The 12,957-nt window shown below is 36.3% G+C and overlaps 1 protein-coding gene across 1 annotated transcript; it reads left to right on the forward strand.

The window, feature by feature from the left end:
- The first annotated feature begins 403 nt into the window (after positions 1–403).
- On the forward strand, positions 404–12,161 carry si:dkey-100n23.5 (cyclic AMP receptor-like protein A). Its single transcript, XM_046845747.1, is given in 14 exon segments — positions 404–617; positions 4,294–4,346; positions 4,443–4,497; positions 6,126–6,182; positions 6,629–6,689; positions 6,841–6,928; positions 7,017–7,106; positions 7,696–7,734; positions 9,356–9,360; positions 9,363–9,433; positions 9,908–9,955; positions 11,093–11,175; positions 11,299–11,440; positions 11,519–12,161. Coding segments are annotated over 14 exon segments (1,056 nt in total). The 5' UTR covers positions 404–512; the 3' UTR covers positions 11,678–12,161.
- Positions 12,162–12,957: the final 796 nt, after the last annotated feature.

Genomic DNA, 12,957 nt, shown 5'->3' on the forward strand with positions numbered 1-12,957 from the left:
TAAACTTGAGGAGATCAGGAATGAACCTCAGGACTGAACTTGAGGAGATCAGGAATAAACCTCAGGACTGAACTAAGTAGATCAGGAATGAACCTCAGGACTGAACTTGAGGAGATCAGAAATAAACCTCAGGACTGAACTAAGTAGCTCAGGAATGAACCTCAGGACTGGACTTGAGGAGTTTAGGAACGAACCTCAGGACTGAACCCGAGGAGATCAGGAGTGAACCTCAGGACTGAAATAAGAAGATTAGGACTGAATCTGTTAGGAACAGAACTAAAACTCAGAAGTGAACCCGAGAAGATAAACACTGAACCTCGGGTCGGAACTCGTGAAGCTCAGCATTGGCCTTTTTTCTGAGAGACCGGATTAAGGCGTTTCGCGTTCTCTGAATGTCCCTCTCTGCACACCGTAGTACCTCGGCAGTGTGACGGGTCGTGAGCTCACATGATGATGTATATGAATGAAGATATCATCACAGCGCTAACGGCTAACTGCTAACCTGCAGAAGTATGGAAAATGTAGGAAATGTGGAAAATGGAGATGCAGTCGGGACAGACCAGAACAGCAGCTCCCGCTGTACCTTCTTCAGTGTGGATCCGAGTGACTACAGATGTGTGAGTAACTGAGACAGAAGAGATGACATGAGATAAGGGCCTATGGAGGATAGATAAATAGATAGACAGATGTATAAACATCAGTAGGTTTCCAAACACAACATTACAGACAAGCAGAATGTTACTGTAGATCTTTGTGTCGCCATTAAGTGATCCAGCAGATATCGGTGTTAATGTGGGATTAAACCCATTAATCTTCAGTTTAACAGCATAGTTTTATATTTATTTTAGCTTTTGGACACTGTGTGATTGATAATTAATATCAGCAAGGCTGACAAAAAACAACAACAAGTAACAAGCACAAAGAGTCTGCTCTTAGCTGTGAGTTCAACTGAACGAGCTGAATGGAAGGAAAGAAGAAAGGGAAGAAATTGATGAATAAATAAAATGAAGCAGGAAGGGAAGAAAAACCGAAAGAATGAAGGGATGAGAAAGAAGGGAAAAAAAAGTAAGAAGGAAAAACAAGGAAAGATAGAAGGAATGAAGGAAAGAATGAACGAAAGAAAGAAAGAAAGGAGAAAGGAATGGAAAAAGGAAATGAATCAAGTAAGAAGGAAGGCGAGAAAGAATGAAGGAAAGATGGGGAAAAAGAACATGAAAACAAAAGAAAGAACAAAGTAAGAAGGACTAGAAGAAAAGAGTGAAGGGATAAAAGATAAATAAGGATAGAAAGAAAGTAAGAAGGAAAAAGGAAAATTAGGAAAGAAAGAAGGAATGGATAAAAGAAAGAAGGAATGAAGGAAAGAAAGAAAGGAGAAAGGAATGGAAAAAGAAAATAAATCAAGTAAGAAAGAAGGTGGGAAAGAATGAAGGAAAGAAGGAAAAAAAGAACATAAGGAGAAAAGAAAAATAAAGTAAGTAGGAATGGAAGAAAAGAGTGAAGGGATAAAAGAGAAAATTAGGAAAGAAAGAAGGAATGGATAAAAGAAAGAAGGAATGAAGAATGAAAGAAAGAAAGCAGGAAGAAAAGATGAAAAAAGTAAAGAAGGAATGATGGAAAGAAGAAAAGAGAGAAAGAAACATAATCTACAGTGTAGAGTGAAAAGGAAAGATTTGAGAAAAGTAAATTGGAGGAAGACGTGTGCAAGGCGCAATATTTGTAGAGAAATATGAGACATATCATTGTATAATATGAAATATATACCTTTTATGTACAACTCTACAAATATTATACACCGTGTATATACAGATGGTATACGGATTACAATTATATACAGAAATGATTGGGAATGCACAGGTTGGAGCTGAACCTCATCTGTGCAGACATCGTGAAGGTGCTCATTGGCAGGTAGTTGGTTGCCAGTGATGCTTTGGGTGGCGGTTCTTTTGTTCTTTCTGATCTGCGAATAAAGTGGAAAATAAATTAATTGACAAATACGTTTACAGTATTTGTCCGACACTCCTATCCATTAATTTCTCATTCATACAACCAAGCAGATGAGGGTTAAGGGCCTTGTACAATGGCCACCAAGTGGTGGTGGGGTTTGAACTCATGACCTTCTGATCAGATTTCCAATGTCTTAACCACTGATCCACCAATTCCCTAAGATTTAAAACTAAACAGGAAATAGTTTTATAAACTAAGTACAATATAAATGCATTATTTCCAGAATATTTGAAGGAAAGAAAAATGAATAAGTCAAAACAAATTAAGTTTAATGAAACAAAAATAAACAGCACTTGTAATATTTATAAGGAAACACGGGGGCGTGGCAGATCACTCCCTGTTCCTAATATTGTGACAGGCCAGGACATATTGTGCTGCTATTATACAGTTGTTTTTATCTTCTCCAAGTAGGGTGGGAAATTGTACACTATTAGATTAGCTGTGACATTTGGTGTGTGTGTGTGTGTGTGTGTGTGTGTGTGTGTGTGTGTGTGTCTTTTTTTTGAGTTTGATAATGCATGTAGTTTTCTTTCATTTCTAATGTAATCTGTTCTAGTCTGATTAGTTTATGGTTTTGGTCTAAAGCAGCTTCCACACTTAACAAAACTTTAACCCTAATTCTCATATGCAATTTGATTTGGATTTACTTTTTTAGCAGAATGAATTTACATTTCCAAAAAAAGCAGCATATCTTTAAAAAAGACAAAAGCATTTATTTTTATTTATCATGCTGGGTACATTGACACCGATCTGGTTTTCTAGTTTGAAGACTGTTAAATTTTGTTTATGTGGTGCGACACACCTTCAGTTAAAGTAAATGATCAGCAAATTCTTCATTAGCTTTACGGCAGAAGTGGCGAAATGTTTTTCCTGTGAAAATCACACTTGACTGAGGGCCAAAAAAACATATGTTGCATCATACCCAACATTGTATTAGAATCAAAGTTGCCATGGTTCCTCTCATTTATGATATCATAATATTCAAAAATAAATACATAGAAAACACGACTTTGTAATCCGATTCTCTGATGCAGTTTAATTTTCATTTATTTTAAATCGTTGCTCAGTGAAACTAATTGAATCAGAAACAATCAAATTTATTTATTTATTTATTTATTTATTTATTTATTTATTTATTTATTTATAGTCCATATTTTTCCAAAGATTTTCTCTGTTCATATAAGGAAAGGCAGTCAATTTAATCAAGTTCAAGTTTATTTCTATAGCGCTTTTCACAACGGCAATGTCTCAAAGCAGCTTTACAGAATTTATGAAGTAAAGTGAATGATGTGTGTTTATCCCTGATGAGCAGCCGTGGCGACTGTGGGAAGGAAAAACTCCCTTAGATGATATGAGGAAGAAACCTTGAGAGGAACCAGACTCAAAAGGGGAACCCATCCTCATTTGGGTGACATCAAGGCCAGTAATTTGGCTGATAATCACAAGCCAACTTTTGCCCATAAGCTCTAGTTTGGAATCTCTGCTTGACAGTATGTTTACTAAAGTTCTCAAAGGTGCCACCTAGCATTTTTACCGGATGTGTTCAGTGAAATGAGTGGAGGTTTTTGTTGTTATATTAGACACTATCTGAGGCATCAGTATGTACATAACATGTTGAGAATACTTGGCCTGTACAGTCGATGGAAGCCACTCAGCATGAACTTGTCTTTCAACATTTTTCCTGCTTGAGTGATCAGAGAGAGAAAGAGAGAGAGAGACCGAAAGGAACATTCCATTACTGTTTCTCATAACATCATTTTTCATACCTTTTTTCCTAAATGTAATGTCTGTTACAGTAGCTGACAGTGTGTTTTTACCAGATGACCAAATACAGATAAATATGGTTCTAAAAATAGCAGAAATTTACACAAGAAATATTACACAATTAAATAAGTCTACATTTTAGTTATACTGTGAAAAAAAAAATTTTATTTAAAGAATAAAATCATGCATTTGGACCAGTATGGTTTATTAAATGTGTTTTCTAGGTCTATCAGATATCCCTTTATTCGTCCCACAGTGGGGAATATTTTGTACTGTAGCCTGTCTGCTATTTTGGGAAAGTATTTACAATAATGTAGAATGTACAGTATCAAAAGACCTTCCAGTACTTGAAATTTGCTGTGGAAGATTAGTTTTTTCCAGAATGTCTGCTGGTTGTTAGTGTCTGCATGTTGGTAGTGAAGTGGATTTAAACCTAAATTGCTGCTATTAGACTTCAGGTGGAAACTCACTTAATGCATTTACACTACTGGAGAATAATATTGATATTTTTTTCCCCCCTCACAGGATGTGATTCTAGTGGTGAAGAAAGCCACCGGGGCGTTTTCTCTGGTCGCATGGTAACTAGCATTTTCAATTCTCCTTGTTTTCAATGTCTCTTGAGAGCTGGAGTTTGATTTACTGTCAGTGCTAATGTAATTTTCCTTCCCTCACAGCCTTTTTATGTTATTTGTGATATGGCTGCTGCGCCGATACAACTCCCTGGCTCAGGTAGTGTGCGTATATCATTTCTAAAGTGGACTTCCATATAATCATCTATCTGTTAATATATCTGCATTTCAGTGCTACTTTTTTAAGTCCTAGAGGTAGACATGGAACAATTATTTAGTAATACATTATTTAAAAATGGAGACAAATCATATGTTTAACCTAAAAAATGAATCTACAGTGTATATATATATGTGTGTGTGTATATGTATATAAAGGAGATATAGAAAGGCTTAATTCTATTGTTTTTGCTATACACTGATGATATTAGGGTTTCATTTTCAGATCTTTACATCTAGATGTGTTAAACAACTTGAAACATGACACCTTTAGTGGCAGACCACCCATTTTATTGGTGAATATAAAGTATATTAATAGATAGCTAACAGATTGTAATATTTGGTTAAATAACACCTTGCATTAATCTCATCACGCTGGCTGTTCGTGATACTTTTCCAGGCTTGTACCATAGGTCCTTTAGGCTTTTTTTAAATTTATTTTTATTAAAGATTCTCCTTTTTGGCTCTAAATTGGGTTAAGGTTTGGGTATGGACTTGACCAGTTCAAAATCTTCCATCTTTCGGCCTAATGTTGTATTAGTAATATATGTTATGGATCTTTGGCTTGTTGCATGATGAAAATTATTGGTAAATTGGCGATCAGAATGTTTCTGTAGACTTTTAAATCCATTTTGCTGCTACCATCACAAGTTATTATAGATTAGTGAGTCTGTTCTTGAAGCAGCCAATCGTGACACTAGATCCACAATGCCTGAATATTGAGCTTGTATGTTTGGATTATAAGCCGATTTTTCCTCTACACTTTTGACTTTTCATCTCTTTGCTGGAGGGTAACTTTTCCTGTGGTACTTTTATGACTCATCTCAATTCCATTGTGGATTCAAATCTGACTTTCTGTTTCCTCCTGCTATTGGGTGGTTTGGATCTTGCATTATGGCTCCCGCATGTATTCTCTCAAAGTGTTCTTTAAACGGTGGACGGTGATACCAACACCACTGCCTTGTGCAGTTTTCTCTTTGGCTGGCTTGTTTGATGTCTGGCTATTAGTACACCAGTATTTATTTAAGAACATTTAAATTGTGATTGCTGTGCCCACTGAACATGCAGTGATATGTACCCTCGATTTCAGCTTTAACATAGCTTGATTTTCTATCATAGACATCTCTTTGTTTTTTTTGATGGTTTATCCTTTTTAACAACATAGTTTTCACAGGTGGAATATAGGGATCAAATTTTGTTTAAACAGCCATTTTAACAGAACACAACTAGGCAGTTTCATTTTCCAATAATCCTGATCACAAGATCAATAAGTTACCTCAAACAAAAAGTGTGTTCTAAGTTGTTCAATAAATTTTTGAGCTGTGTCAGCAATGAAAGCTGAAATTTTGATAAGCTTGTATTTTATTTTACCCCAACCCCATAAAAATACATTTGGAGGGGACTATATTTATTTTTTTAAATATTTTATCACCACAAAAGGCATGGTTTTAGTCTAGACATGCTTGTGTTACAGAAACTTTCTGTAACACTTAGATCTTTCTGAATGAGTAATATGAAGGAAATATTTGAATACTATCTGTACTGCCCTGTCTTATCCTGTTCTGTTTGCAGAAAATGATAGTCAGTCTAACAGTAGCAGCATTCTTTGACAGTGTTGCATATGTCATGGTGAGTCACTAAGATTAAATATATACAGTATGTGCATGCATATTTGAGTGTTTTTGGGATCTTAGGTCATTTGTTATCTCCTCTGTCTTTCAGTTCATTAGTGATATAAATTATGCATTTATTTTTAAGCAAAAAATTATTTGAGGCAAGTTTTTCAATTCAGACTTCAGGCTGCCAGTGTGGACTGTTTTCGATTATTATAATTAAATTATTATAATAATTTATAACTAATAATTTATAATTTCATTATGCACTCTCTTTTTTTTCTAATAATGATTAAGTTAATTAATTATTAATACATTTATAAACTGAAATCCAATAAATACCACAAATTCTTTAGCATCCAACTTTTACTAAAATGTTCTACATACCTACTATAAGTTGGTCTTTTGTAATGTTGTTGAACTACATGTCATGTTAAATGTTCAGCCTTATGGTCTGTACAGGGAGAGTCTCATCCAGAGGGAGGTCTGTGTGATTTCCAAGCCTGGTGGTTAACATATTTTGGTGAGTTTGGTCTACATGGTCAAGAATGATTCTTTTTGTTTTCATTTGTTTTCAGGAGTCTGAAATTTCCATGTATTTGTTTTATATACTGTATATGTTCGAGACATGCCTGAGTGCACAGTAGTAAGTGTGTTATTATTGTGTGTTGTAGACTGGAGTGCTCTGGCCTGGGTATGTCTCATCACTCTAAATCTTTACTTGAACCTGGTCAGGGAGCTCAGAACTGAACATTATGAGATGTAAGGAACATTTGCATTTGGTGATCACACTTGTTGATACGGTTCCACTTTTAGATCTAAATGGCAATGATTTTGTGATGTTTTTCAGACCATACCATATTGTTGCATGGGGGATCCCACTATTTATGTCTGTTCTCCCATTGATAAAAGGATACTATGGTCCAGCTGGAGCCTGGTGGTGAGTTACTAATGATGGAGGAGGTGGTAGTAGCTTAAATGTGGTACTACTGTTAGAGAGTAAATATTGAACAAGAATTTTAATTGCTCAGGTATTTAAAATGGATTCTTATCACTATAGCTGTGGTCACACTACATTTTTCGTTCCACTGACCTCTATTTTTTTGCGAATGCTGGAGACCAGACATACAAGCTTAGTACAAAGAAGTTTTACATTTAGCTGTAGGTTAAAAAATCATGTTTGGACCCATAAATGATCAATGCTTACAAGATAAAGAAAATAGTTTTAGACCATACAGCTTTGAAAAAATATATAAAATCAGCATAAAATGCTGCCTGGTTTCAAAGGTATTTTTTTTAAATATAAATTTCGCAATCTGATGTGACTTCAACCTGATTTTGCATGTTGAAGATAAAACCATCTTGTAAATCAATACATTCAATACATTTGATTTGTCTGAACCACCTCACTTTAGTAAAAATATTCCAATCATGCCTAATGCTTCCCATATTTAACTTTATTTGCTTTCCTTAATCAAACTTCCCCTTTCCCTGATATATTTCGGTTTATCTGTCCTTCCATGATTTAGCTGGATCACTGATGACCATGTGGCCTGGAGATTTGGCATGTAAGTAATACCTTTGGTTTGGAATCTCAGCGAGACGTGTGTTCTTTGCTCATGTGTCCCGTGAGGAAATATTTGTTATCTCGCCAACACAAGTTACATCTCGGTGTTGAAGCAGACATGTAGCTCGACTGGTTGTCGTGTTAGAAATGATTGTCTTCTCTCTGTTTATTTTTTTCTCGGCAAGAGTTTGTCAAAACCGAAACCCGTCAATAGGATTTATCACTGCATGATCTCAGGTATGGTAGAGGTAAACATGCCTTTTATCCAACATGACTTGAGTGAACTCAGCAAGTTTTTCAAGTCAGACTTCTGGCTGCCAGTGTGGACTGTTTTTATAGGGAGAGGACATTTGACTGAGATTTACAAATACCTAACCACAGACCTGGTTTGCATGACATGAAGAGAAAAATGAGTGTAAAAATGAGTTAGAATAAAAATCTCACCCAGTGCTACTGCTTTACTATAGTTTATTACAGTTTATATAGCTATAGGCATATATACCCAAACTTAATGGGATGTCATGAATTCCACAATCTTTTTTAAATACATTGATTACATTTTGTTTGCTATAATGTGCCTTTTGTTTTTATGTGAAAACGTTTGTGTCACTATGAATTGGTATGATCCTAACCAGATTGGCTAGCCATAACACAATGTCCACCTGCCTGATATTGTGCTGGTCTCCCTGAGAGCTGCAGTTTTGGAGATGCTCTGACCCAGTCGTCTAGCCATCACGATTAGGCCCTTGTCAAACTTGATCAAATCTATACGCTTGCCCATTTTTTTTTGCTTTTAACACAACAAATTTGAAAACAAATTGTACACTTGCTGCCTAATATATTCCTCTCACTAACAGGTGCCATGATGAGATAATCAGTGTTATTTACTTCACCTGTCATAATGTTATAATAATAATAAAAAGCAAATGTCACAGAACACTAACTTCATTGTGCAAAGAATTATTACGCGGAAAATTGTCCATGGATCCACATTTTGAATATATTCAGAAATAGATCAGCCAGGAACTTTTGGGATCCTCTTTGTCAACACACTACGATTTGGGGCTCATTAATGCTAATCTCAGGTACTATTTAAGATCAATAGTAAGTGAATTGGGATGCTTTCCAGGCATTGAAGTCTTTGAAAGGTATTTGGCCAGGTTCCAGGATTGTTTAACCACAAATCAGCAGTTTTTATTAAAATTCAGTGGCGGTGTCTTCTGCTGTATTATTGAGCAATTCTCATCTCTTCCCGGTCAGCTCTTCCTTGTCATTTGACAGCTACCAACATAAAGTGTAAAATCTGAGACGTGATTGCCAGCAAGTCACATTTGTTAGCAACTGCTGGATCTGCTGTGCCACAGGGAGGCATACCACCCTCACAAACACTTATGACTGGCGAATGTAGCTCTGATTGACAGGTTGGCATTAAGGTTGCTTTCCAGACATCCAGAGAGCCTTTACATTTTGCTCCCAGCCATCATCAGGATTCCAATTTTGTGTTTGTTTAATGTAGATGAGCACTTTAATATATCTGATTTATGAGTGTGTGTCATATACAATTTTTGTCAGCTGTTGTTTTGTTTGTATAGCTTTTCATCCCGTTTCTGTTTTCTATGCAGATGGTACATCCGCTCTTCACCCTCATCTTCCTCATGATCTGCTGTTATCTACGAATCATATTTGTGGCCAATAAGAGGGTGAGTTACAGTCCAAGTCAAACACGCAGCCCTCCAATGAAACTGACACGATGCAACTGAGATGAAGCTGGTTGGATCAGGGTCACATTTTCGAAGCATTCCTACGTGTAGCTGTGTTATAAAATACAACCCTGCCCCAGCTGTCAAACCTTCACATACTCCTCGTGTTATCCGTCTTCTGTTGTCATGATGATTCCTGAGGGCAGGGATGATTATCCAGAGGGCAGCATACCAGCGTCTAGAATGTTCTACTTAATCTTGATTACCACATGAATGAATACACACACACACACACACACACACACACACACACACACACACACACACACACACACACACACAACTATCTATGGCTGCTGATTTTTTTATGTGATCTCAAACTAGAGAGTGTAATCTAATTTATCAACAAGACCCAATATATTGCACTTTAAATATTATTTTAGATAGTCATGTGGATTTTATATATAAACACAGATGCAGTCCTGGTTCGGTACCTTCAACCCAGAGAGAGAAAGGAGGAAGGTGAGTTTGAGTTGTAAATTTTGGAAACGATTTTAGCAAAAATAAAACCATCATTGTTCTTTTAACGGGTTATTTCTGTAACCTATGTTCACACTAGCGAGTGACAAAGCAACAAACCACTTTTCATTTTTTATGCACATGCCCGTCACTGATCAGTGGTTTTAGTGACAACACTCGGCAAAATTTGCCAATTTCATCATTTTCTATACTCTATGCAAATTCGTTTTGGTTTAGAAATTGCCTTAAGTAACTCTACATCTCTGGCGATTACTTTGCATTTAAGATGAACTTGTGAATTCATCTTATTTTGAAGATAAATAAGGCTTAAAAGAAAGCAGTGGAGATTGTCTATTAGTCTATACAATGATTAATGCATTATACAATATATGCACAAAAGTATTGGGACACCTGCCTTTTCCAGCCATATGCGGTTTTTCCCACCACCTATGGAGGCACACAATTTTATAGGATGTCTTTGGACAGGTAACATGAAACGTTCCCCTTTACTTCAACTAGAAGATCAAACCTGTTCCAGCATGACAATGGCCCTGTAAACAAAGCCAGCTCTGAAGATATGGTGTAAATATTTTGGAGTGGAAGATCATGTGTGGCCTGTTATAGAGCTCTGACCTCAACCCTATTGATTACCTTTGGAATGAGCTGAAATGCTGACTTCACCCCTAGACCTTCTCACCTCACCCACATCAGTACCACAATCTACTAACACCCTTGTCACTGAATGAGCACAAATCTCCACAAGCACACTCTAGAAATCAAGTGAAACATCTTCCCAGAAGAGTGGAGGTTATTATAATTGCAAATAAGGACTAAATGTGGAATGGGTTGTTCAAAGATTCTTATACAAATCTAATGCTCAGGTGTCCACAAACTTTTGCGCATGTAGTGTGTATCGACTAAAGGTTACTAGATTTTCTCAATATAATTAAAGTTTTCTCAGTTGCTTTGGAGCATTTCTCGAATCATCCTTAATATTTGCAAACCAGTAAATGCATTTCTCAAAACAATTTGTACAAACAGCACAATACACTGGATTTCTTGCAAAAGCCTGAACTGAATAAAATTATCACTAGTGTGAAGATGGCATGTGTTAGTCTCTGCCTTTCTGCCCACCTTTAGATGTCTCTAGTTGAGGAAATCCGACCTCTGAAATGGTATCCCTCAGTATATCTGCTGGTGTCAATCTTCCCACTGTTAAATCGGTAAGCATATATATTTTATATTTAAAATTGATTTGATTTATATATATATGTATGTATGTATGTATGTATGTATGTATATGTATATATAATTGCATCATTAATGGATGCGTCGTGTGCCCATAGGCTTCATAACGCTCTGTATCCTGAGGCTCCCGTGTTCTCCCTCACGCTTCTACACGTTCTCAGTGCTCCTCTGCACGGTTTGGCAAATGCATTTGTCTTTAGCAAGGACACCTGGAGTCAGCTCAGCAATACCGGAATCAAAGTAGGAAAAAAGAAAAACACACACACACACTCGTTAAGTACTTGTATGCCGTTAATTCTCGTGTATTATGTGTTCCAGTTGGCACTTCAGTCTCGACTGTGTGACAGCACCAGGATCGGCGAGTATCACCCGGCCAACGTGAGATACACCGTAGCTCTCGAGTCCGAGTCGGATGATGATGATAACAACGTCCTCTTCTACAGCCCTGACATGAGCCTGAAGGACAGAGGACCCTGATTTTTTTCTGTTTTTCTCTGTGTGTGTGTGTGTGTGTATACAATAAGCACATTACAGTTGATACTCCTTGCCTTTTAAAAATGTGCTGCTCTTTGATTTTACCCATCACCATGATGTGTTCAAAATAAATAATACAGAAACGATAAGTGTTTTTACAATCAGAAAATCCCATTTTGACTTAATAAAATTGAAATAGTTCATTTTTTCATTATCATACTGTCCATGTTGTAAATACAGTGCAAGGTGAGCACTTTACATTAACATCCTCAGTATTGATGGAAAGCTTTAATTGTTTCAGTTGCCTTGCTTTGAGATTTCTCTACTGTGTATTATTATTTTTAACTATTATTTTCAGCTGTACAGTTTGTGTCCATGGTCATGTGTTTAGCTGATCATGTTTTATTATTATTTATGGAAATGTACAGAGTGTCTGCTATATTTTTGTACTGTTTTCATATGATTAAAAAACGTTAATACACACCGATATTTATAGTCTATCTGTGTGTTTGTGACTTTGTAGGATGTCGCTTTTCTTGTGATCTTTATTCATGTAAAAGCTTCACTAAAGCAGCTACTGAAGACTGAAAAAATGGAAATGCCATAAAATAAATGGAAAAATTCTCCCTATTTTTCCGGTTATAAGATTACAACAAACCAAATAAGAGCTCTTTGTCTCATCTCAGCCTTAAAATAGTCCAGTGGGTCATTTTCCTCATTTGAATTTATTTTATAAGTATTTATTTCTAGAATGTTCTTTTAATAGAATAAGAAAACTAGAAGTAATTTCCAGAAATAGGGTTAATGATTTGATATTTTGTTTATCGTAATCTATAATAAGAAATACAAGATTTTGGCTACCTGAAATTGGCCCTGTGTGTGTGTGTGTGTGTGTGTGTGTGTGTGTGTGTGTGTGTGTGTATCATGCCCTAAGATTGGCTTGTCATCCCATCCATGGTGTATTTTTGCCCTTGTACTTAACAAATACCAAATGTACTATGACACTAACCAGGATAAGGTGGATATTTAAGAATAAATTATTCATAATGGCTAATTGAAACTTCACCTAGGTGTGTGTATGTATGTCTTTAACAGACTGGTATTCTGTCCACGGTGTACCAGGGATGGGCCTGGATTCACTGTGAGCTTGACTGGGAGTTACTCAAGATAAACTGAAGAACACTTGGAAGCCGATCAGTCTGATTATGAAGAACTTGTTCTCGTTAGATGCTCAGAAAGGCTCAATTCAGATTGCTGAAAAACAGGTGATGAAGTTACATACA

Source organism: Silurus meridionalis, chromosome 3 (assembly GCF_014805685.1).
Source record: "Silurus meridionalis isolate SWU-2019-XX chromosome 3, ASM1480568v1, whole genome shotgun sequence".
Lineage (NCBI taxonomy): Eukaryota > Metazoa > Chordata > Actinopteri > Siluriformes > Siluridae > Silurus > Silurus meridionalis.